This window comes from Chiloscyllium plagiosum, chromosome 12 (assembly GCF_004010195.1).
Source record: "Chiloscyllium plagiosum isolate BGI_BamShark_2017 chromosome 12, ASM401019v2, whole genome shotgun sequence".
Classification (NCBI taxonomy): Eukaryota; Metazoa; Chordata; class Chondrichthyes; order Orectolobiformes; family Hemiscylliidae; genus Chiloscyllium; species Chiloscyllium plagiosum.
In genome coordinates, this window is record NC_057721.1 from 49,848,429 (window position 1) to 49,875,359 (window position 26,931).

At 39.8% G+C, this 26,931-nt stretch overlaps 1 protein-coding gene across 3 annotated transcripts in view; it reads right to left on the reverse strand.

Annotated features, from left to right (window-relative positions):
* Nucleotides 1-26,931, reverse strand: part of pou2f1b (POU class 2 homeobox 1b) — a 113,208-nt gene that overhangs the window by 39,447 nt on the left and 46,830 nt on the right. For all 3 annotated transcript variants that reach the window (XM_043701018.1, XM_043701017.1, XM_043701016.1), the window contains 4 exons: nucleotides 25,453-25,594; nucleotides 18,622-18,767; nucleotides 15,735-15,914; nucleotides 1,617-1,725 (listed from right to left, as the gene is read on the reverse strand). In XM_043701018.1, the coding sequence (XP_043556953.1) occupies nucleotides 1,617-1,725; nucleotides 15,735-15,914; nucleotides 18,622-18,767; nucleotides 25,453-25,594 (577 nt within the window). The remainder of the gene's footprint in view (nucleotides 1-1,616; nucleotides 1,726-15,734; nucleotides 15,915-18,621; nucleotides 18,768-25,452; nucleotides 25,595-26,931) is intronic.

A 26,931-nucleotide genomic window follows, 5' to 3' on the forward strand; every position in this document is an offset into this window, starting at 1 on the left:
CAGCCCCAGCCTGTTCAGCCTCTCCCTATAGCTCAAATCCTCCAACCCTGACGACATCCTTGTAAATCTTTTCTGAACTCTTTCAAGTTTCACAACATCTTTCCGATAGAAAGGAGACCAGAATTGCACGCAATATCCCAACAGTGGCCTAACCATTGTCCTGTACAGCTGCAACGTGACCTCCCAACTCCTGTACTCAATACTCTGCCCAATAAAAGAAAGCATACCAAATGCCTTCTTCACTATCCTATCTACCTGCGACTCCACTTTCAAGGGGCTATGAACCTGCATTCCAAGGTGTCTTTGTTCAGCAACACTCCCTAGGACCTTACCATTAAGTGTATAAGTCCTGCTAAGATTTGCTTTCCCAAAATGCAGCACCTCACATTTATCTGAATTAAACTCCATCTGCCACTTCTCAGCCCATTGGATCAAGATTCTGTTGTAATCGAAGGTAACCCTCTTCGCTGTCCACTACACCTCCAATTTTGGTGTCTTCTGCAAACTTACTAACTGTACCTCTTACGCTCGCATCCAAAACATTTACGTAAATGACTAAATGTAGAGGACCCAGCACCGATCCTTGTGGCACTCCACTGGTCACAGGCCTCCAGTCTAAAAAACCACCCTCTGTCTTCTACCTTTGAGCCAGTTCTGTATCCAAATGGCTATTTCTCTCTGTATTCCATGGAGATCTAACCTTGCTAACCAGTCTCCCATGGGGAACCTTGTCGAACGCCTGACTGAAGTCCATGTAGATCACATCTACTGTCTGCCCTCATCAATTCTCTTGGTTACTTCTTCAAAAAAAAACTTAGAAAAAAAAAGTCATCTTAATCTTCCTAGATCATTCAGCGCTTCCTAATTGTCAGATACAACTCTTGGTGGTTTAACCCGAGGATCAGCACATCTCACACAAGGCGATAAAGTGTTAACCTCGGCCTGTGCAAGAATTGAACCTATAACTGTTGGGATCACACTGTATTGCAAACTGCTCATCCAGAAGAAAGTGAAGACTGCAGATGCTGGAGAGTCAGAGCTGAAAAGTGTGGCGCTGGAAAAGCAAAGCAATTCAAATAGTATCCGAGAAGCAGAAGCCTTGCCTTGGATGCTGCCTGACCTGCTTTGCTTTTCCAGCACCACACCTTGCGAAACTGCCCATCCAACCAACTGAGCTGACCAACTCCCTCTAATTGTTGTATTGTGACACTACACTACACTTATGTTCAACATAAGCTTTACTGTGCTGGTGTCAATAATATGCCTTGTCCATCCTCAGTATGGCATCAATAGTTCCACTGCAGACAGCATAAGCCCATTATCATTTCTCTTTTTGGTCGTTTTCAAATGTTTTGCAGATTGGAGACCTCAATTTCACTCAGATTAGGGTGCACTGTATTTGGAAGAGCACTCACACCACAAAGTCCATTTTAATGGACCAGTTCACTCCCTTGATTCATGGCAAGAAATAATGTTATAATACACTATGCCATTTAGTATCAAGGAAGTAAAACCATTAATTGTCTCTGTATGAAATGGATTTAAACTGATTGACAGTTATATAATATTTGTGCAAGCTGCGCTGCATAATATATTAATTAGCATCAAATTCTTACCTGAAATGCTGAAGTTGGTCACACCAGCACTGGATGCAGGCATCTGCATTGCATTTACAGCCAGAGTAGTCGGTGTACTACTCGTCACGAGGTTACTAGTGCTGGCCACCTATTAATAAAAACATATTGTAATCCAGTCACATAGCAACATTCTGAAACACTAACCTGTAGGGCACATACAAGTATATGGTAAAAAATCCTAATTAATAATTATTTATTCATATTCACGCAAATCTTCTCAAACCATTTCACTGGCAATTTCTGTTTTACAAAATACAGGGGAATAAAGTAATTTTGCATGCAAAATCTTGAATTTCACAATCCTGTAGTTGTACGTAGGTCAATTAAGGAGTGAGACAAAAATTAAACATTATTTATGGTATGGTACATTGTTTTAGAATTCTCTCTTCTGAGAAGGGAGATACTTAACAGACCAATATCTAGATATTGAATTAGGTAGCAAATCGCTTCCAGATTTTTATGTGGATTTTATTGTAAATCCATTGCTTAGCACATACACCAATTCCACTTTTTCCTCATCAATAGTTTCCCTGTCCAGAAGCCCACTTTTCATCAAGAATGAACCCAACTATTTTTTTCAAACATATAAAACCAGCTAGTTCAGATACCTTATGGAACAGGTGGGAAATGAACTCAGATTTTCTGCTCCAGAGGTAGGGAAACTACCACTCTGCCACAACACACAATGTTACCCAAGAACCCAGTTCTTAAAAAAAAGTACTGACTTAACTAATTACCAAGTAACAAATTACAAGCACTACCCATCAAAGGCAGCATAACTAGAAGAAAAATGAAAGAACAATAAGAAAAGGAGGAGCTAAATCAAAATAAAGTTGGAGGGGGAGAGAATGTAGTCCAGTCTGTGCCCACCTCCGGCTAAAGGCTTTGAATATGTTCTGGGCACTGTGTGCTCCCTCTCCATGGACACCCAGACATAAATGGAGTCACAGCAGCTGGAACAATGACTCCCACTGCCTGGAGCTGCTGATGGTTATCTTAGCCAGGCCCAGGATATAAAACTTACCTGTACCTCTATAAATGTCATCTACTGTATCCATTGTACCTGATGTGGTCTCCTCTATATCGGGAAACAGGGCGCCAAATTGCAGATTGTTTCCAAGAACATCTCTAGGACACCCGCACCAACCAACCCCACAGCCCCATGACTGAACACTTCAACTCCCCCTTCCCCTCCACCAAGGTATGCAGGTCCTGAACCTCCTCCATCGCCAACCCTAATCACCCAACGCCTGGAAGAAGAACACATCATCTTCCGCCTTGGACCCTGCAACGACACGGGATTAATGTGAATTTCACCAGTTTCCTCATTTCCCAATCCCCACCTTATCCCAGTCGCAAGCCTCCAACTCGGCACTGCCCTCTTGACTCTCCATCACCTTTCCCATCTATCCGCTCCATCCTCCTCTCCGACCTATCACCGTCTCCACGACCATCATCTACCTATCGCATTCAAAGCTACCTTCCTCCACCCCCCAGCCCCACCCCGTCCTATTTATCTCTCAGCCCTCTGGCCTACAAGCCTCATTCCTGATGAAGGGTTTATGCCCGAAATGTCGATTCTCCTGCTCCTCGGATACTGCCTGACATGCTTTTCCAGCACCACACACACTACTCTGATCCCTAGCATCTGCAGTCCTCACTTTCTCCCAGGATAAAACACACCACGAAGTTATCCAATTACCCCATCAATGAACCAAAAATTAGAAGCACTGCCTGAACAATAAGCAAATGATGAGAAATGAGGGAGAGAGTAAACCAAAATTGTTTCAGTCGAGGAAATAATGCACTCCAGCCCCTCTGGTTTGAAGGTAGTGGTGGACACCATATGCTTCCCTATCCACAGTCAGAACACAGCTTTTTTTTTAATTCAACCTGTTCAAATATGTTATGACACACCTCTGGAACATTTGGGACTTGAAGCTAGGCTCTCTGGTTCAGAAGTAGGAACACTACCACTATACCACAAAAGCCCCCCAGAATCCAGTTCTTGATATTTTTAAATCAACCTGTTCAGATGTGTTATCATCTTTGGAATAGTGGGACTTGAACTCAGACCCAAAGGAAGGGATACTACCATTGTGCCACAAGAGCCCAAGCACCCAATTTCTTTCCCCAACAAAAATCAAAATTGCTGATCAAACCTAGCAGGTTTGGCAAAATCTGTGGGAATAAAACAGAGTTAACTTTTCAAGTCCAGTGACACTTCAGTTACGAGAAAAACGTGATACTTGTACTGGAGCTGAAGAAGAAAAGCTGTATATGTGATAATAAGAACTCAGAGTGAGAAAATGGATGAGTTCTGCTGTATGCAACCCATATAATGAGCCTAGGAGTGCATGAGAATGGGTGATTGTGTTAAAAGCAACCCATATCATAACAGAACAGGGCGTGGGGTGAGTAAAAGTGTGTGTGTGTGTTGGGGGTGGGGGGGGGGGGAAGAGATAGCAGTTAAGAGGAGACAGCCCAGAGACAGAGATATTAAGGGAGTGGATAAATAAGGATATTGTGGACAGCTGACCAGGGCAGAAGGCAGGCTTCCAATTTCCACCCTGTCCTTGCCTTTACCTGGTCCTCCTTCCTTCCCTTCCTCAACATCTATGTTTCCATTTCTGGGGTAGGCAGACCACCCATGTACACTACATACCCACCGACATACAATACAAACCCATCGACTCCCACAGTTACTTCAACTACACACCCTCACACCCTGCTTGATGAAAGGACTTCATCCTATTCTTCCAGTTTCTCCATCTCGGTTGCATCTGTTCTGAGACACCACCTTCCAAAGTGAGAGTCTCAGAGACGTTGATCCTTTTCCTCAACTGAGGATTTCCCACTGCTGTGGTCGACAGGGTACTTAGCTGTGTTCTATCCATCTCACTTCTGCCCTCAACACTTCCCTCCCACAACAATGATAGGGTTCCCTGTTCCTCACTTTGCACTAAACCAGCCTCCAAACCTAAAGGATTAAGCTGCATTTTCATTAACTTCAACAACTGGAAATATATTCCCCTTACCTCCTTTGTCAGTATTTCACAAGGATCTTTCCTTGCTGGGCACTCTGGTCCACTCCTCCTCTACTCCAAACATCTGCCCACACTCACACAGCACCTACTCATGCAATCACAGAAGATGTAATTCTCCTCACCACCCAAGGTCCAGAGACACCTTCCAAGTGAAGTAGTGATTTACCTGCACTTCATTTAACCTACTGTATTCGCTGTTTAAAATGTGTTCTCGTCGAGATTAGGGAAACAAATGCAAAGTGGATAAATGCTTTATTCTGTCTGCAAAAGTGACCCTAAACTTCCAGTTGCCTTCCAATTCAAGACACTGTGCGGCCACACTAACAGTTCTGTTACAGGTCTACTGCAATGCTTCAGCGAGCCTCAGTGCAAGGTTGAAGAACGACATTTCATTTTCTGCTTTGGGACCCTGCAGCCTATAGGAGTGAACATCAAGTTCAATAACTTTACAGTCTGATTCCATCCGACCATCCATATTTTTTACCCACCTCACACCCAGTCTTGTTATGACATGGGTTACTTTTAGCATAGACGCTTTTGCCCAAAACGTCAATTCTCCTGCTCCTCAGATGCTGCCTGACCTGCTATGCTTTTCCAGCTACACACTCTAGACCCTAATCTCCAGCATCTGCAGTCCTCACTTTCACCTAGCTGCTTTCAGCATAGCCACCCATTCGCTTGCTCTCCTAGGCCCATTATATGGGCTGCTTTCAGCAATTTTGCCACATTTAGCTCTTGAACTGTCCTATCTGTCCATCTTCCTTCCCACCTTGCCTCTCCACTTTGCCCTCCGACCCATCACCCTCACCCCCCATCTGCATCTACCTATCGTGTTCCCAGTTACCTTCCCCTTAGCACCCCCCCTACCTTCCGAATTATCTCTCAGCCTTCTTCCCCCACATTCCTGATGAAGGGCCTATGCCTGAAATGTTGATTCTCCTGCTCTTTGGATGCTGCCTGACCTGCTGTGCTTTTCCAGCACCCTTTTTGACTGATGTCCAGCATCTGCAGTCCTCACTTTCTCCTTAGCTCTTATCATCACTTATTTAGCTTACCTCCTGTCCTGGCTGGCTATCTATAATATCCTTGTTTACATAGCCTTTTCATATCTCTCTCTCGGCTCTGTCTCCACGTGTCTGTTCACCACATACATGCAACACATTGGCTTCAGCACAAATACCATCTGCTAGATCCTAGTTGCTAATTGCTCTGATGAAAAGTTACCAGACTGAAAACATTAACTCTGCTTTCTTCCCACAGATGCTGCCAGATCTGCTTTTTTTTGATTCAGATCTCTAGATCCGCAGTTCTTAGTTTTATCTTAATTCAGTTATTTTTCCTTCTGTTCGTTTCCAGAACTATTATCTAGCACAATTGAAAGTTACCCCCCCCCCCCCACCAAATCACCTGTGGTACTTTTCATTTATTACCCACTGACGATAATCACTCATGTTCCCAATTAGTCAAACTGCATGCAATAGCCTGAAAGGATAGAATCAAGTTCTTTTTAAGAAAAAAATTAACCTATTTTTCTAATCAACTTGTTCAGAGATGCAATCCTAGAGCAGGTGGGATATGAACCAGGCCACTTGGTCCAAGGTAGGGACTTTACCTCCACGCCACAGGAGGGCCTTACAGTACCCAGTTCTTGGATATAAAGTCGAACATGCATCTTATGTTCTCAATCAATTCTGGTACTGTTCTCTTTTACCCTTAACAGGACCTGTATTTCTAACACCAACAGAAGAGAACGCAGAATCTGAAATGTTATGTGGATTGCAACAATTTCAACAGGAAACCACCCTCTTTACTTCCCATGATATCAAAGAAGCCAGAAAGCTAGGCTGTGCGCATGGCAAGATATCAGCACAATGAAAATAGTCCTTCTGAAGACTATGCTCACAAGAGGTTGTGAGCCATCTGCATCCTAGAAGCCTCTTCCAAGTGGTCAGATTGCAAAGAATGGCTTGGGTTGTAGGAGGCCAATCAGCTCAAGGAAAATGCAGGAGGTTTAGGTCTTCACCTGCTTACTCAGGATCTTCCCTCTATTTTAAGATCAGAATTGGAGATATTCATTAACATCTGTCATGGGGAAAATACTGGAATCAATTATTAAGGATATAGTTGGCTTCTATTTAACAGGTCAGACACTGTTAACTGTGCAGTTAAGAGTCAAGCTCATTGATGAGTTTGGTATCAGCACCTTTGCTATGTTTTCCTTTTTCCTCAGCTGAGGATTTCTCCCCAGCATGGTTGACAGGGCCCTTGACCCAGAGGCATCCCACATACTGCACTTCTGCTCTCGCTCCTCTGGTCTTCACTTTCCAACACAATAGTTTGAATATTCAATGGATGAGCGTCTGCCATTTGTCACATCTAATTAGATTAGATTACTTACAGCGTGGAAACAGGCCCTTCGGCCCAACAAGTCCACACCGACCCTCCGAAGCACAACCCACCCAGACCCATTCCCCTACATTTACCCCTTCACCTAACGCTACGGGCAATTTAGCATGGCCAATTCACCTAACCTGCACATTTTTGGACTGTGGGAGGAAACCGGAGCACCCAGAGGAAACCCACGCAGACATGGGGAGAATGTGCAAACTCCACACAGAGAGCCACCTGAGGCGGGAATTGAACCCGGGTCTCTGGCGCTTTGAGGCAGCAGTGCTAACCACTGTGCCACCGTGCCGCCCACAATGTAATGACACCTTCTTCTTCATCCCTTCAACATTCCAATGGGACAGCTTCGTCTGCAGTACTCTGCTCAAACTCCTCCCACTGCCCTCCAATTACAGCTTCCTATATAAGTGCTGTAAATGTAGCAAATGCTCTTTCACCTGCCCTGTTCTCACTATCTAAGACCTGAAACACTTCTTCCATTTGAAACAGAGCTCTATGTCGCCATGACATAAAATGTGGAGCATTTATTTTGAATTTCATTATCTGTATTTAACACCTGGCATTTTCATGACTTTAATGCATTGCTTTAAAATGGCCACAGCAACACCTGACTACACAGGTTAGCCAACCTTCATGAAACCTATAGCAATGTGCAAAATCATCTAAACTAAAATTAAAATTTTATCAAAGGTCACTAAAACTAGTCCATCCAATCAGTTGTGTAAAGGTCCTCATCTCCTGCACTGATACACCTGTATGATAAGTTTCACATGTTGGAGATGAAAAAGAAATCACGTGCAATGGTTAAGTTTGAAATAATGATTTCAGATATCAAAATACACAAACCAACTTGTGTTTTAAGGAACTGCTTTTGATAGAGCAAGGAGATGCATTTTTGACTGTTAAATTGGAATCTGGGAGGGCAGCGGGAGGAGCTTGAACAGAGTATTGCAGAGGAAGCTGTCCCATTGGAATGCTGATAGTATCATCATGTTGGATGTGACAGAAATTGCTATAGCAAGTGTTCTGTTAGCTTCTCAAGAAGGAAAAGTATTCAGTGACAGAATTGATGAAAAAGAAACATCAGAACACTGAAAACTATAGGGACAACTAAAACCTTCTCTGATATTGATTACGTAAGATATCAGTTAAATAATTATGATATCAGGCTAAAACCTTACACCTCAAGGACACCCAATGGATTTTTTTTTTTTTTTTTACACTAAATACTCCTTTAATCTTCCTTTTGTACAAGACATTATCGCTATTAACTTTGTACTAGTGTACATGAATGCCTGACTTTACATGTTTATTACCTTTCTTATGGTTTTACTTTCAGACAGCATTCATTTGCCATTCATACCTCCTTTAGACACCATCTTTTGTTTATTTTTATATGTTCCAATACCATTCCCTTGGCTTTAGATCATCAAGTCTTTTGACATTTGATCTCTCCCAACTTCTACTCTACCATAAATCTTCCCATTGTTCTGTTTATCATTGTTCCCAATTTCACTTGGCTTAAATCTACTAAATTTCTAATTTTTCCCAGTTTTGGTGAAATGTTTCTCTCTCTCTTTCTCTCTCACTGTACAGATTCTACCGAAAAATGCAGCATTTCCAGCATTTTTAAATTCAAGATTTCCAAAAGTAATTGGATCAGAAGCATTATTTTACAAAAAATATTAGTGTAAGCACAATATTTTCATATACACAGGGTGAGCCCTGTATCTGTGGGTCCAGTTACCCATTGTTGACTGTAACCAAAACATGTTATAGGGAACATTCCGGAACCAGGAGGCTGCAGGGAAGGTACGTTTCCAATTTAAATGAATGGGTTCACTCTTATCCGTAGTTTGAGGCTTCCGTCGTAGGTTCTGGAATGTATACCCTGCGAGTACGGCGGGGGGTGGGGGAAAGAGGGTGGTGAGACGACACTATTACATTAACAGGTGCATTCTCACACTAATGCTGCTCATTAGTTTCCTTGAATAAGCATGGAATTACTCAATGATGATTTCAGAGCCTAAAGCCAACAGAACCAAAAAGGAATGCTTCTTTATCACTCAGGTTGTTAATAAAAGTCTTTAACCTAGGTAATATCAAAAACATCTGAACACTTATTTCACTGTACTTGACATTAGAGGATTTTTGCTGAAAATGTGTTGCTGGAGAAGCGCAGCAGGTCAGGCAGCATCCAGGGAACAGGAGAATCGACGTTTCGGGCATAAGCCGAAAGGGCTTATGCCCGAAACGTCGATTCTCCTGTTCCCTGGATGCTGCCTGACCTGCTGCGCTTCTCCAGCAACACATTTTCAGCTCTGATCTCCAGCATCTGCAGACCTCACTTTCTCCTCATTAGAGGATTTTTGCCACACTGAATTGCTTTAATTGAATATCTTTTAATTGGCCCACATATCACATCATTTAAAATATTTAAAACAACATTATATTTTGCTTTCAGCATATTTAAGGGCAAATTATTTTCATGAGCTTTCCATTTTCCATGACACCATTTATAACTTTGTCCAACCTAACTCGGTTTTATTTCCCCTTCAGTCACTCCACCATCACCTGTCCTTCAACTCAAGAACAATATTTAACTAGGTCGTACCATATTCTTTATGACTGATTCTGAACCTACAGATTATTTGGAAAAAGGCAGCATCTCCATGAGGTAGTGAAATCTAGAGAGTAAGACATGATTATTTTCTCTGATGCTGTTCTGCCTCAGTTTTAAAATGTTATGCATGTCCATCAAACACAATGCATCTCGACGGCCAAATTGTCATTCTTCATTCACGCCAATGCTGCTGCAATTCAAGTACAGCTCAGGAGTGCCTCCGAAACCTTTTCTTTCTCCTGAAATTGGAGAGATGCTTTCCAGCCATCTGGACACTGTCCAATCCATCAAAGTTGCTATTGCACAAGTTTTGCCTGAGTACTTGTGGGGCTGGCATCAAGAAGGATGCTTACATTTGTTCAAACGTCCACCCATTGAAAATGAAGGAAATGATGGAGGCACAACTGACGGAATTTCTTACGCGTCTTTGATAAACATTACAGGTCTGACTGCAGTGCAGGAGAGTGGTGACATCAACTGATCTGTACACTTGAACTTTTAATTTATTTTCAAATATTCACTGCCATTGTTAGAAGAAGGCTGGAGCAGCTGCTCTGCTTTTGGATTATCTTGCCTATGGTAGCCATATGAGAGAGATTGCTACCAAGGTATAGGAAATGTTCAGCATATTCAAGAGGCCTTCCTTCAAAATATGTGAGGTACAAAAATGGCTGACCAGTAACTCTGCTCCAAACTCCTGATTTTTTTGTTCCTAATCATCTTGACATATTAAAGAAGGATGACAATTTCCATCATCAGGGTGCTGATCCGCCTTCTTGCTCTGGTCATATCTGGTCTTCACTGGTATTACAGAGACCAATTTCCTTGCTAGTTTAAAACTCATGTTGAAGAAATTTCAACTAAATAGTAGGAGAGAGGGTTCATGTAAGATAGATTCTCAAAAGATAAAGAGATACAACAAGGCAACATTGCAGGATAGCAAGATCAACGAGTGACAAGACAACACAAAAAGTACATCAGTGCACATCAGCAATTATGGTCAGAGGAGGAAAATTACTTTAAACAGTGGGTGAGGAGTGTTCAGATGAAGGAAGATTTAGAAATCTAAAGATAAGATTTAAGGCAACAGGCAAGTATACAGATGTCAGTAAAAAGAAGCTAAGTAGGGCAGGAAAGGAACAGTGAATTTAAAAATCATAGTGTCGAAAAAATGATCCAAGCAAAGAACAATAATAAAATAAAAGATGAATTCATTTTATCAGAATGCATGGAAAATTCATAAGCAGCCAAATGAGCCAGTGGCACAAATAGAGAGAAATAATTGAAATGCAATCAGCATTATAGTTATGGAGGGTGGTGAATACATGTTATTTCAAAGAGACTGGCATACTGTAAAATGCGAAAGGTAGCCCCAATAAGAAGAATGGCATAACAACATTAAGGAGAAAAAATTGTGGCCCAGAAAACCAGAAGAAGAATCAGCCTGGGTTTCCTATGTCTGACCTGAGGCTAAAAAGCCTTTATGAGGTTCGAAAACAAAGTTGAGGGCTCTCAGGAAAACAACTTTCCAAGAACTGTGCCATGACCTCTGCGAGATCAGTTGTGTCAGTGGGACACTAGCACTAGCCCTTATATATTATTCATGAGGACTCTGCAGGGTCAACAAGGCTGAGTATGCTCTGGTTATTTTCACTGCCTTAGTCAGCGTCAGGTGGTCCATCCAGTTTCATTCCTTTTCAGGGCATTCTATTGACTGATACAACTGAATGGTTTGCTAGTTCATTTCAGAGGGCAATTAAGAGTCAAACAATTTGCTATGGGCGGAAAGGCACATGCAGGCCTGACCAGATAAGGATGGCAATTTATCCTTAAGGATATTATTGAAACAGTTTTCTTTTTAGGATAATTCACAATGGTTTCATCGTGATCATTAATTTAAATTCATCTATCGTGGTGGGATTTGAACCTGGATCCCCAGAATATTCCAGGTCTCTGAATTACTAATTGAACAACACCACGCTTTCACCTGCCTTGACAAAATATTAAACGGGGCTATAATATTGAGATCTAGGTGCAGAGGGACATGGGTGCATATGTGCAAAGACCACTGAAGATGACAGGACAGGTGGAGACAGCAGTTAATAAAGAATACAATACTTAGGTTTAAATGATGCATAGAGTAGAAAAGCAAGGAGGTAATGGTGAACTTTTACAAGACACTTGTTCAGCTTCAGCAGGCGCACTGTACAATTCTGGGTGCTAAACAGAGAGGAGGTGAAGACACTGGAAAGGGTTCAGAAGAGATTTTTAAAAATGGCACTGGGATGAGAGGATAGACCAGACAGTCTGGGTCTTTTCTCCTTGTAAAGAAGGCAGAGGATATCTGATAGCTGATTTTGATATGATGAGGTGCGTATTGAGCAGATAGAAATAAACTACTCCTGCGTTCGTAAAAGGATTGAGAATGCAAGGGCACATATTTAAAGTGATTTTCAAACATAGCAAACAGTTTGGATCTGGATTGCATTGCTTGGAAGTGTGATGTAGAGAGAGTCAACTGAGACATTCAAAGGACTGAGAGATGAGATTTTGACTATAAACAACATGCAAGGATACTGGGGAAAAAAAATCAAGTGAATGACTCCAAGTCATAACGCATGTTTGAGTGCCAGAGCAGCTATGATGGGCTGAATGTCCTCCTCTGGCACAATTATGTGATCTATGGATTATTAACGAGGCTAAGGATGATATTAGATAAAAAGGTTTATAACATTAAAAAAAGTTGTAGCAAGTCTGAGAATTAAGTATACTTTAGCATCAGTAAAGGGTCATCACCAAGTTGACAGGAAAAGCTAAATAGAATGAGTTAATTAAACAGGAATATAAATTTAGATTTAGGATCTTTTGCAAGTATATAAAAATTAAGAGTTACTGAAATAAATTTGTATTTTGAGAGCAGAAACAGGAGAAATCATCACAAGGAATGAGGGAAAAGCTGAACCAGTCTGCGTCTGGTTTCACAGAAGAAGTAAGTTGCATCCCAGAAATATGGGATATCTTAGGAACTAATTAGAGTGAAGAAAATTAAGGCAATTAATATCAACAGAAAAAAAAAAGAGGAGAACTCCAATGGACTGAAATCCAACAAATCACAGGATTCAATTGCCTTTCTATTCTTGGATTCTAAAGGCGACACCTGTTTACATAGTAATTGTGCTAGTTATGATTTGACAAAAAAAAACCCTAAGTTCAACAACTGTTCCAGTAGACAATAAATTAGCAAATGTAACAACGTTATTCAAAATAGATATAGGGAGAAAACAAGGCACTTCAGGCAGGTTTGCCTGATATCAGTAAATGCAAAAGGTGCTGTATTTTGTTCTTGATGCTGAGAAAAGACATTTATTCAAAGCTTTCCATCTTGCACTCATTATTAGTACAATATGCAAGAATATATTAAAGAGAAAACTAACACTTACACTGCATGAAACAACAATGCTAATGTTTGGCAAATGGACTCCACCTTTGCAAACATAATGCAAACATATACACTGTGCTTGTTTTAACTCAACAAAATACATGACAGCCATTTGCAGATCAGTTTCTCAGGACAATGCCCTGACAAATCAGAGTCAACTTGATTGGTTTAAAAGCTAAACACTGCCTGGGAGCTCACTATCAGTTGTCATTAATAAATGAATAATAATTAATGACAATCAGCACTTTACTCTCATATTATGTAATATTAATCATAAGCTATTATTAAATAAGAATGAACTATGCACTTAGAAAAACATAGGATGATTTAAAGAACATTGGTTTCACAAAAGTGAATTCTTGTTGACAAATGTATTAGTTTCTGAGGTTGATAAAGAGGAACTAGTAGACCATTGTACTTGGATTTCCAAAAGGTTTTTGATAAAGTTCCACACAAAAGGCATACAGGATGAGGGTTTCTAGAATTGGAGGTGATGTATTAGTATGAACAGTTGAATAAACAGGAAACAGACAGCAAGGATAAATGTGGCACATTGGGAGGCTGTAACCAGTAGTATGTCATAAGGGTCACAGTTGGGACTTCAACTATTTAAAATAATTTAGCTCTTTACAGATTAAAAAAAGTACACTTTGTATATTAGCTTTCCACTTATTTATGAAAAGGTAGAAATTACTTTACTGGCAATAAATCTGCGTTATGGAGGGGAAACCTCACTTTGTTCCACCAGCAAAGATCTCTGTGAAGGTTTTTGTTGGCCTCAAATGGCAAATATAAGCTTTTAATTTGATCCATTAGCTCAAGAAAAATATGCAGAATTGGGTAAAATTAAACCTTTTGTCATCTGAAAATTGCAAGGTTAAACATCCAATCCTCTGAGGAAGGAGGGGTCTGAGAACCATAGGTGACACTATAAGAATTACTGTTCCAATTGCTTCAGTGCCTAATGCATAAGAATGGTAATAGGCCAGCACTAGACTTCCCTTTGTGTTGATACAGAATGTCATATTTCTTGCTCAAAGATATATTTGGTTGACTTGATCATATAAAGTTCTGTCTTCTGTGCCTCATAAGGAAAACTGTAATAGTGCTAAATTTGAAACCAAAACTCCAGAATTTACCAGAACCAGGGGCATAAATGTATACAATATTTGGAGGGGGACAACGTGGTATTCATATATTTTTCCCAGGTGTTGATGCAACTCATCATCTTTATGGTCCTTGCTCAACAATGTTCCGAATATCCTGCAGTTTCTTTTGAAATTCCTTAGTAACTAGTTCTTGGTTATCATTTCATTGATAAGACTTCCCAAAAATCAGTTTTGGAAGATACCAATGATCCGATGTTCTCTATCTCCAGCCTTCCTGCCTGTCCCCATAGACAAAACACATTTCTCTTCGGCACTTCAAGCATAATAGCTCAACTTGACTGATCGGAATAACAGCCATCATAGCAAGAAACTTAGTTAAACTGCACACTTGAACATTCTGGTGAATGAAACAGCAGATTAAATAGCTCAAACACAAACTTTGTGTTTGCATGTCACAGGATATTCAGAATTCAACATGACCCCTCAAATCTGGATTGGCAAAAGTGCCCACTAAAACGTTAAGCTACTAACTCAGAATCTAACGACTGCAATTGCACAAGACACCTTAAATTCAATGACAATTGCAGAGTATTAACAAACCATGTTTACAGAAAACTATTGTTTAAACTGTGTTATGTTGTCCAATAGAAATTTCTGACGAGCCACAGGAGTGATCAAGATAACACTGTTTTAATGATAAGCACTAAGTTTAGTTGGAAGAATCTCTTTAAGAAATACTTTACAGATGAAGGATCACTATCTCTTGGGGTAATAAAGGATGCGTGGTAAATGCTATATTTGTTACCAACACTCATGTTCCAAGGATGAATGCAAAAAAGGAAATGTATTTCACGTGCACATTTACTCATCTATTATTCTTCAGGAACCCAAGTACAGCACTAACCATAGTTAAACAAAAACTCACACTTATATTTGTCTTATTGGTTCTTAAAAATACAAAAGTACATATACGATGTTATAAGCATTGAAATCATATCACCAATAATGGTGTCTATTACACTTTTTATTTATGATTTGGAATCACAACATCTAGATTTGCAATTAGCCAAATGTGACAGGTGGTCAACATATTGGACAATGTGATCTAAAACTGCCTTATGAAATGAAATCATCTGAACAAAAATGTATTCATGTCATTACTGCATGAAAGCATGTTGTTACAAAATCCCTGTGAATACTCAAGTCTCTGTTCACAAGTTTTGTTCTGTATTTTCTTCTCTTGATACTTCCAACTAACATAGATTAGCTTTATCTGCTGCATTAAGTACCTCGATTTACAAAGTTTGTTTTACAGTACCAAATTCAATTTTCTGCACATTGCAGCTTATCTGTACAAATTACTTACAGCCAAGTTGCAGAAAACATTCTGCCAGTTATGTTTTGTAAACAGGAGTAGAAATAGAACCAGTAGTTTGCAGAGAATTTACTTAAATTCTACGTATGTTCTCCTACCATGGAGGTGGGGTTGTGAAAAATTGTTTTGGTAGAAGTGGTAGTGCCGCTGTTACTGCTGGGTGGATTAATCCGCTTCTCTTTCTGGCGTCTGTTACAGAACCAGACTCGGATCACCTCCTTCTCCATCTGCAGCTGATCGGCAATCATCATGATCTCCTCCGAGGTAGGCTTTTGGTTCTGCATGAATTAAATATATATGTTTTGTTTACAACAGCTAAGTACAGATCTCTTTACTATATTCAGCATTCTTTTTTTCATTCACTCATGGGATGTGGGTGTTGATAGCTGAGCCAACATTTGTTGCCCATCCCTTGTTCCCCTTGTTCCAATGCAGTCCATGTGCTGCAGGCAAACCTACATTTTCGTGAAAAAAAGGAATTCCAGGAGTTTGACCAACTGCACTGAAGGAATGGTGATATATTTCCAAGTCACGATGGTGAGTGGCTTGTAGGGGAACTTGCAGGTGATAGTATTCTCACTTATTTATTACTTTTGTTCCTTGTGATCAAAGTGGTTATGGGTTTGGAAGGTGCTGTTTAAGGTTTTTTGGGGAATTTCAGCAGCGTATCTTGCATTTGATCCACAATGCAGCAATTGAGCATTAGTGGTGGAGGGAGTGAACATTTACATTTATGGATGCGGTGCCAACCCAAGTACGCTGTTTTGTCCTGAATGATGTCAAGCTTTGAGTGACGTTCGAGCTGCACTCATCCAGGCAAATGGGAAGCATTCCATCACACTCCTGACTTATGCCTTGTAGATGGTGGCTAACCTTTGGGAAACAACTACCTCTTGAAAAATGATCAGAATTTGTTAACTACATTCTTATAATTATAACAAACTAAATATATTAATAGATACTCTATGACATTAGTCATTCAGGGTTTTCTCAACTGAGCACAGTTATGATGTTTTGTTACTAACAAAGTCTCTCTCTTTTAATTCAGTGTTTCAACTCTACAAATTCAAATGATCAAAGCTGTTTGTAAATTGTTCATGCCAATTAGAAGTCACATACAAATACACATATGAACAGGAGTAGACCATTCAGTCCCTGGATCCAACTCTGTCATTCAATAAGATTGTGGATGATCTGTTTGCATTTCAAATCCCACCTTTGCAACTACATCTGGTAATCTGAGATTTCCAGCTAAACAAGAATTTATTTACCACTGCCTTAATGACTCCACCTTCACTGCTTCTGAGGCAGAGAGTTTCGAGGTCGCAAAACCCTCTCGCCTCTACTGAAAAGGGTGATCTCTAATTTTAAACAGTGCCTCACTTACAAAAGGAAGGATTCCTTTCCACGTCCACCTTGTCAAGACCACTCAGGATCTTATTGTACTTCATCAACTCCTTTAAAACCTAGCCTATTAAAACTATAAGACAACCCATTCACTGCAGGCATCAATCATGTAAGCCTGTGACCCACCTCCAAATCATTAACCATATGTGTATATTGTTATATATGGTTTTTAAATAAATATTATATCCACAAAATAAAACAGACTAGAGGCTAATCAGATAATATGAAAATAAAAATGCAATTAAGTTATGTTTTTGCTATGTAATGAAAGCAGCAAGATATCCAAAAACAAATTTATCAAAGGAAAATCTCATTACAATACACCTTTTGAAAAAAACAGGTTAACTGCTATATAGCAGTTGAGCCATAAGTGGTTGTATTAGTTTAAGAGTAACAGAAATCTTTCAGACACTGAAATCCATGGTTTCTGGTCAAAGGAAGATTTCAACAGAAGACTGAGCTGGATAGTAATGGTTGGTTCTATAAGTGAAGAAGAACCATGTTAAAACTTAACAGGTTTAATTTGACCTGTTTCACGTGAATGGCTCCAGGGGTTAGGGATTTTAGTCAGGCGAATAGATTGGAGAAGCTGGGGCTGTTCTTGTTAGAAACAGAAGATTAAAAGGAGATATAATAGAGATATACAGAATCACAAGGGGTGCAGATAGAGAAAAACTGTTTCCATTGGCAGAAGAATCAAGAACAAAGGGACATGAACCTAAAAGGGATATGATGGGAAAACATGTCGGCACAACATCGAGGGCCCAAGGGCCTGTACTGCGCTGTATTCTTCTATGTTCTATGTTCTATAACAAAGGGACATGAACCTAAAAGGGATATGATGGGAAAACATGATGCAACAAGGGATTATATTCTGGAGTGCCCTGCTTGAAAGGGTGGTGGAGGTAGGTTCAATTGTAGACTTCAAAAGACAGCTTGGATGAACACCTGAAGATGTCAAGGTTGATATTATTAGCTGGAAATAGCATTTAGAAATAGGGCATAAAAACATAAGAACTAGGAGGCGGCGGCGGCAGGAATTCAGTCCCTTGCGATCATGGCTGATCTCATCTCAGCCTCAACTCCATTTTCCTGTGCACTCTCCAGAACCCTTCAACCCATTAGTCATTAAACATCTCTCTACTGCCTCCTTAAATTTACTTAATATCCGCCACCTATCACACGCTGGGGTAGTGAAATCTACAGATTCACGACTCGGAGAAGAGTAATTTCTCATCTCTGTTTCAAATCTGCTACCCCTTATCCTAAAACTATGACCTTTCATTTTAGATTGCCCCTCAAGTGGAAACATCCTCTTTAGCATTTTATATACATTAAATAGATAATCATATCATTAGCTAGGGATCAACAATGGGATAATGCTAGATAATGCATATCATCCTCACTTTAAATGGAGAGATCTTGCTGCCAAATCTGGAGAACAAAATTAATTGTTTTATTTATATACCAAGTTGAAGACTTGTGGTTAACCCAAGTCAAACTAATTCCAAATTATAGTTAAGTATATCACAAAATGCTGACTGTGTATTACCATGCATCTCATTGCTGGTTACTGACCTCCAGGAAACTCTTTTCTAAGGCCACTCGAACATTGGTCTCTATGCTGGTGCGTTTCTTTCTCCTGCGGCTCAGCCCTTCGATTCCCAGACCTGGAGAAGCCAAGGAGCTGGGATTTGACAGTGCAGAGTCTACTGACAAATTTTCTGTTTAAAGCAAAAACAAAATCGAAAGAAAATTAACAGGAAAATAATGTCAGCTGACTGGTTTTATTTCCTTAAATTTTTGCTGTCCAATAGAAAATATAATGCTTAAATATTCAGATTTAGTGTTGATATTCACAGCCTTTCACATAATCAATCTGCCAGACATAGGTATCCTTAAATAACTTCAGGATTGCTGCAATTGTCCACTAGAGTTCAACTCCCTTACAAGCCAATTAAAAATATTGTTCATCGAGGCTTATTGCATAGGCAACCTACTTGAGCAAGCTAGGGTACAAGGCCTATGGTCAGCATTTGATTCATGCAGAGTTAATGTTGTGTGCTGATGTGAGGAGTCCTGCATGTAACAAAGTAGTCTACCATCTTTGGTATATTGCAATTTACAATTTTGAAGCACACAGTAACACAAATGTTTTAAAATAAATTTGATTCAATGTCTACTATGTGTAAAAGAGATATTGCAGCTTTCGTCTGACAAAGTTGTCTGGGTTTTCATTAATAGGCTTTCCTCTATTGAAGGACAGTAATGCAGCCAATCTTAACATAGTTTTGTTAAGTATTTATTCACAGTAAAAGACAAAATAAAATCTAAAATTGTGGAGAACCAAAGATCTAATTAGAGAGAATAGTTTTGGAGAAATTAATGGGACTAAAAGCCAATAGCTCAACCTGGACTTGATTTTTATATCCTGGAACTTCAAAAGAGATAGCTTCAGAGATAGCTGTTATGTTGTGAGCTTCCGGAATTCTAGAACTGTCCCTACGAATGAGGGTAACACTTTTTTTAAGAACAAAAATGGAGGAAACAGGGTACTAAATACCAGTTAGTTTGACATCAATAGCAGGGGAAGTTCTGGGAAATTGTGGATATTAATTTATTAAGGGCAACAGAAAAATCAAAAATGGTTAGACAAAACCAACATGCTCCAATGAAGTGGCAATCACATTTGTCAAACCTATTAAAGCTTTCTAAGAGTTTAACTATCAGGCTGAATAGCTGCTTTTTTTTTAAAAAGAGCTCCATTGGTGATAATGCTCAAAACAGCCATGTCAATATATTAGGTAACATCGTGGAAATTGCCAGATATAAAAAGTAGAGGTAAAAACAATGACTGCAGATGCTGGAAACCAGATTCTGGATTAGTGGTGCTGGAAGAGCACAGCAGTTCAGGCAGCATCCAAGGAGCAGCGAAATCGACATTTCGGGCAAAAGCCCTCCATCAGGATTAAAGGCAGTAATTTGATTCACCCACTGTCAGCTGAAGATACTGGATATTGGATAGGCAATGGGTCCTGACTACATTCTATCAACAGTACTGAAGACCTGTGTTCTAGAATTAGCTGTGGGCGTAGCCAAGCTGTTCCAGGCAGCTACAACACTGACATTTACACAATGTGGAAAATTGCTAAGGTATGTCCTACCCACGTTAAACAGATCAATCTAACCTTGACCAATTGATAGCCCATGTACCAAACCTTGATCATTAACAAAGTGATGGAAGAGATCATTGATATTTCTATCAACTTGCTCAGTAATAATCTGCTTAACTGATTCTCAATCTGGTTACGCCAGGGCCACTCAGCTCTTGAACTCATTACAGCATTGACTCAGCCATAGACAGGAACACTGGACTCAAGAGATGACGATGTCTGCTCCTGATTCCAGACCAGCATTTGACTGGGACTAGCATCAGGGTGCCACAACAAAACTGGAGTAAATGAGAGGAAATATTGCAAACATGCTGCACCCTAAGGGAGACAGTTGTGGTTGTTTGAGGACAATGACCTGAGTTCTAAGAAATCTGTTTGAGAGCTTCTCAGGCTACTCTCCTAGGCCTAACCATCTTCAGCTACTTCAGCAATGACTTTCCAACCTTGGTAAATGTAAGGATGTTTTCCTGATGTTTGCACTGCATGCAAAAGAATGCATGTCTCCTCAGATATTGCAGAGATCTGTGTCCAAAAATTGCAAGACCTAGAGAAAATCCCAGTTTGAGTTGATAAGTAGAAAGCAGCATTTATATCATAGAGTTGCTAGGCAGCAACCATTGCCAGCAGAAGAGAAATGAACCACCATCCCTTGATAATCATTGGCATTACCTGCGCTGAGTGTCCCACTATCAACACCCTAGGGGTTACTAGAAACTGAACTGCATCAGCTGTACAAATACAGTGGTTACAGGACCAGGTCAGATGTTAGGAATGCTGCAGCAAGTCACTCACTTTCTGCCTTCCCAAAGCCAGTCCATCTTGTACAAAGGTACAATTTAGAAGGTGTGACACAACACTCTTAACTTGACTGAATGAATGCAGCTCCAAAAACATCATCCAGGCATTTGATTGGTATCCATAAAACACCTTCAAGATTCACTACCTCCACCACTGACATACAGTGATAGCATGTCTACCATCTAGACAATACTTTCCAGCAACTCATTGAGGCTCCTTCAACAGCATCTACCAAACCTGTGACTTCTACCACATAGGACAAGGGCAGCAGATGGATGGTGGCATTGTGATCTGCAGGTTCTGCTCTAAACCACACACTATCCTGACTTGGAATTAAATCACCTATCACAAATCACCTATTGTCACTGGATCAAGATCTTAGAACCTCCTTCTTAATAAAACAGTGGGTGTACTCACATCACATGAACTGCAGTGGTTTAAGAAAATGGATCACCACCACCTTCTCAACAGCAATGAAGGATAGATAATAAATGTAATGCCCACACACTGTGAACTGAAAACAAGGTAAGAAAGATGGAAGACTAAGACAATAGAATAAAGAAAATAAATTGGAGAGTATTTTCCTAAAAAGGAAAAGAATTGTTTAATTATTAAAAAACAGTATGTTTGATCTGCCTATCAATTAGATAGTTTGGATAACTATAGTAAATAAAATAATCCACTGTGAGCCAATGTTAATTCAGTGGAGGAAGAGGGAAGAAGTGGGAAAGAGAAACAGCTTGGACATGCAGGCAACTGAGAACCATTGGGACAATAGGTTCTTCTATGGGTTGGCTTTATTCCAACTTTTGCAAAAAAAGGAGACAGATAGGCAAAGAGAACATGTGGCAAGAACTGTGAAAATAGGCCTTATTATATCGAGCAGTGTTATTCCAGCTGGTCATGCAATGTGCCGCATGAGAATTGTTACTCAAGCCCAATTTGCAGGTTACATTTGTTGGGGAAGATTAAGAGTGAAGAAAAGTATTAAAATAGATTTGTACAGAATGGACTGATTATGGATTGGGAAATTCTAATCAGGATTCTTTCAGGCCATGTAAATGGCTATAAAAGTAAACCGCAATTTTCATAAAAATTGAACCAAGTTGTTTAATTTAGTTGTTTTTCATTTTCTGATCAGATGCAATTGTTCGTCCAATAAGGACACATTTACTAAATATATGTGGCTTGAAATAGATGAACATCATTTAATAATATGTATTTTTAACTACTGAGATGAGATGAAACAGTGCAAATAAATTACAACACATTAACAAATGCAAGTATAATAAGGGTTCTGTAATGCGATGTTGACCAAGTATGAATTTTGGGGCCTTGTGTCACAGACTTTTACATTAGCTTATTTATTAAACATCCATAGTGATTTCTTTTGTGTCAGATAAAAGTATTATTTTAGTATTTTAAAACCCAATGTAAATTGTTGCATTGTGCTACTTGTTTATGTCATAATGGTTCTCTGTGTCATATGGAAAACTGACATGAGCTTTTATGGAATTAAATGTAAATTTCTTTATGACACAAATGGTCTGAATGCTCCATAGAACTGTCACAATGGGAGCTGTCATTAAATAGCATTCCTACCTGGATCTGTAAAATAAGTCTCTAAAAATCAAATAAATGCCATTCCTTAATTACTGAGCTTTCAGAACTCCCTAAATGAAACAACACTTAGTTATTCTTAGGTTTTTCTCAGAAAGGGAGGGAGAAGAGGCAGGAGTGTACTAGTCCACCATAGAACCATATTATTCTCCTTTTCCACCTATCCACTCCACCCTCTCCTCCCTGACCTATCACCTTTATTCCCTCCCCACTCACCTATTGTACTCTATGCTACTTTCTCCCCACCCCCACCCTCCTCGAGCTTATCTCTCCACGCTTCAGGCTCACTGCCTTTATTCCTGATGAAGGGCTTTTGCCTGAAACGTCGATTTCGCTGCTCCTTGGATGCTGCCTGAACTGCTGTGCTCTTCCAGCACCACTAATCCAGATATAAAAAGTAGTCAAAGTCATACATATCTGGTTAGATTTGGTCCTTTATCATGCATTGCATCTGAAATTTGTTCAGAAGCTGAACTAAAAACAGCAAATATTGGAGATCACAGCAGGTCAACTCTGATGAAGGGTCATCTAGACTTGAAACATTAGCTTACTCTCTCCATGGATGCTGTCTGACCCGCTGTGACCTCCAGCATTTGTTGTTTTCAGTACAGATTCCAGCATCTGCAGAAATTTGCTCCTACACATGTTCAGAAGCTGAATTGCCCATTTGTTCTTGAGTTAATTTGTTGGAAATGTGTTGCTGGAAAAGCACAGCAGGTCAGGCAGCATCCAGGGAACAGGAGAATCGACGTTTCGGGCATAAGCCCTTCTTCAGGAATCCTGAAGACTATGACTCCACTGAAATAAAAATGAAGATCTGTGGATGCTGCAAATCTGAAACAAAATCAGAGTGCTGGAGAAACTTAGAAGGTCTGGCAACATCTGTATAGACAAACACAGTTAATGTTCCAAGTCCAGTAACCCTCTCAGAACGGATGAAATGTTAACTCTGTTTTTCTCTCGACATCTATTGTCAGATCTGCCGAGTTTTTTCACTACTTTCCTTTTGTTTCTTTACTACTTTCCTTTTGTTTCTGAGTTCCATTGAAACTCTACTGACCCTTTATATTTAGGATTTGGACACTGATATTTTGTATATACTTATCCAGACTTTTGTGACTACAGTCCATACTGATGCAGACTAAGAAACATCCATGAAAGATGTCTGAGGAGGTCTATGAAGTTTGAAAGAAAGTCTCTAATTAGGTTGAGGAGCTCAGGGGGTGAATGGCTTTTGCCCGAAACGTCGATTTCACTGCTCCTTGGATGCTGCCTGAACTGCTGTGCTCTTCCAGCACCACTAATCCAGAATGAGGAGCTCAGGAGTCAGTACATTAACAGTTTAAATGATCCATGTTAAATTCTGCTGTCTCTTTGCAGCTTTGGTCTTTAAATACTTGTCACCATCTTTCCCTACTCACTTTTCAAGGGAATCTTACCCCAACCATCTGTCATAGACAGGAATTCCTGAAATCAGATATATCCATATAGGCTGTAAAGAACTAATCAATCCCACCATGCACAATTATGGCTCTTCGTGATCTCTCAGTCACTGATGGGCTTTTCATTTGATGTCAACTTCACTGCTTGCCAATCCTCCCCATTGGGCATGCCTCAGATGAATAAGTGCACATTATTCATTGTGAAATCTGACAATTTCATGCTGATGTGGTGTGGCCAAGTGGTCTAAAGTGCTGGTTTAAAGCTCCAATCTATTCAGAGGCATGGATTCAAATCCCAAGAGGCCCTCTTGTGGTGCAATAGTAGCGTCCCTACCCCTGGACTGACAGGCCTGGGTTCAAGTCCCACCTACTCCAGAGGTGTGAAATTACATCTCTGAACAGGTTAATTAGGAAAATACAAGTTTAAATTAAAAATAAGTCATGCTGACGGCCCTCTTGTGGTACAATTGTAGTGTTCGTACACCCGGACCAGGAGGCCTCTGCTCAAGTCCTACCTGCTCCAGAGGTGTATAATAACGTATCTTTACCATGAAACAAAAACAGAACTGAGCTCTGGTCCATTGGGTTATGGGATTGTATAGCCGTGTCTATTGCATGTTGCTTCCAGTATTCGAAATGGAAGTAATCCAGTGATGTAGTTTCACCTCATTTTTAGGTATGCCTGGTGCTGTCCCTGGTGTGCCCGCCTGCACTCTTGACCGTAATGGTATAGCAGGAGATATGCTGGGCCATGAGGTTACAGACTATGGTCAAGTACAGTTCTGTTTCCGCCAATGACTTACACAGTGCCTCAAGGACATCCAATTTTGAATTACTGGCATTATTATAGAGTAGGCTTTGGCAGGGATGTCTGAAACTGAATAGAACTAGGGAACATGTGGCAGTTATTGTCCAGGCATTTATTTTGTTTTGATGGAAGCAATGCATTCCAATGGTCAATGTGGAAAAATGCATTGCATCACCTCAACCAAGTTGCCCAGGCAAGAACCTATCAAACTAGATTTTACTCCTAGGGTGTGTGGAGGATGTGAAAATTTTCTTTCTTAAAGCTGTAAGTTGGCAACACAGTGGCTCAGTGTTTAGCAATGCTGCCTTACTGCGTTATGGACCTGGGATCTATTCGACCCTTGGGTGACTGCCTCTGTAATCTGAATGGGATCCTCTTCAGAGGGTCAGCATGGACTCGATGGGCTGAATGGCCTGCACCCACACTATGGACGTCTTTCCAGGTCACTACAGCTTTACGAACAATGAAAAGAAAGTGCAAATTTGAATATGCCCCAAGTGTTCTTCAACCAATTAATTCCCAGCTTAGGAAGTTAAGGAGAAAAAAAGGGGAAAAAATACTTTCAAACCTGCATCATTCAACCACTTTTCAAGCAATGGTTTGAGCTTGCACATGTTCTTAAAGCTGAGGTTCAAGGCTTCAAAACGAGAGATTGTAGTTTGGCTAAAATCATTTCCATAGAGTTTTCCCATGGCAAGTCCTACATCACCCTGTCAAGACATACACAGAAAGAAATAGAGGGATATAAAAATGTAAACAGGACAATTCCAACCATAACAAATGCCAAAGTCCAATCAGATACACATCAGACAGTTATTCTTGAAGAATATATGGTTGGCAACTGAATTAGTTGACATAGATGATCCTATGTTTTGTTAATTGCTGAACAGTGAGCAAGACAGGGACGTATAACTATGAAGTAGTTCATGATCATCCCACACTTTACTGTTAGCATAGCCAAGATCAGAAACAATTTAAAACAAATCAAATTTCAAAAATGAGAACCAACATCTAGGCAACAAATATTCTCCCTGTCTGAGATGAAAGCAGAATTTGGGTGAAGAGCTTTAAATCTCTCACCAAATAGCTCAGATAATAGAGTCTGCTTAAACACATTTATAAAATCCATGTTTTTAAAGTATAAATCTTAATCCAAAATATGTTTTTGTTGATGTCATTTCATCCATTTCACCAATTACACAAAAATGAAATGTAAATACAAACTCATATCTCAAAACCTGACCAGCTTCTCTGATTATTCAAGTTACAATGCCCAAAACAGCATCAACTCAAGGGAAATGTGTTTCTTTTAAAATCAATAATAATTTTCATGTATGAAATACTGTAACATTCTCACAGATTAATCCCAACACTTAATTAATGGAGTTAATTACACCTTTTAATGTCCATGCAAGTATGACTTTAATCGAAGGACACAAATTGAACGCTAAGCGTTTATGGAACTTGCAGCGTTAAATAATTTTCAATATTGCAGTATATACCTACTCTGCAAACATATTTTAAGGTACAAATCTCTTAAATAGGAGATTTATATTTATAAAGGTAAAGTTTGCTCACATAACTTATTCTAGTCAGATGGCAAGTGGAACAAAATTATCTATGCTGGCTTGGAATAGTTCACAAATACATAGTCCACTCTAGTATGGACAAGTGCCACTTTTCCAAATTACCAAACGGTTGCTGATGGTTACAGATTAAAATCACATAAATGGCTACCTCCTCTCAGAAATTGAGCAAATGGGAGGCAAATTCCAATAGTGCTTTACGCTTAGGAACTTATCAATAGACTAGTCATCATAATTTGAAATAGTTAAAGGCCAGTGGTAAAGCGATCAGTGGTAAAGTGATGGTAGTCACTGCTGACATTGATAAAAACTTCTGACAAAGATATAGCAATCTCAGTCTGAGTTGTCTTTCCTGAAGTTATAATGATTCTAGTATCAGCTCAAAAGGATCTTTGCAACAGCAATGGGATCCAGCAGACTAAGCATTCAAACACAAATTCTCACAGACAGCAACCAGGAAG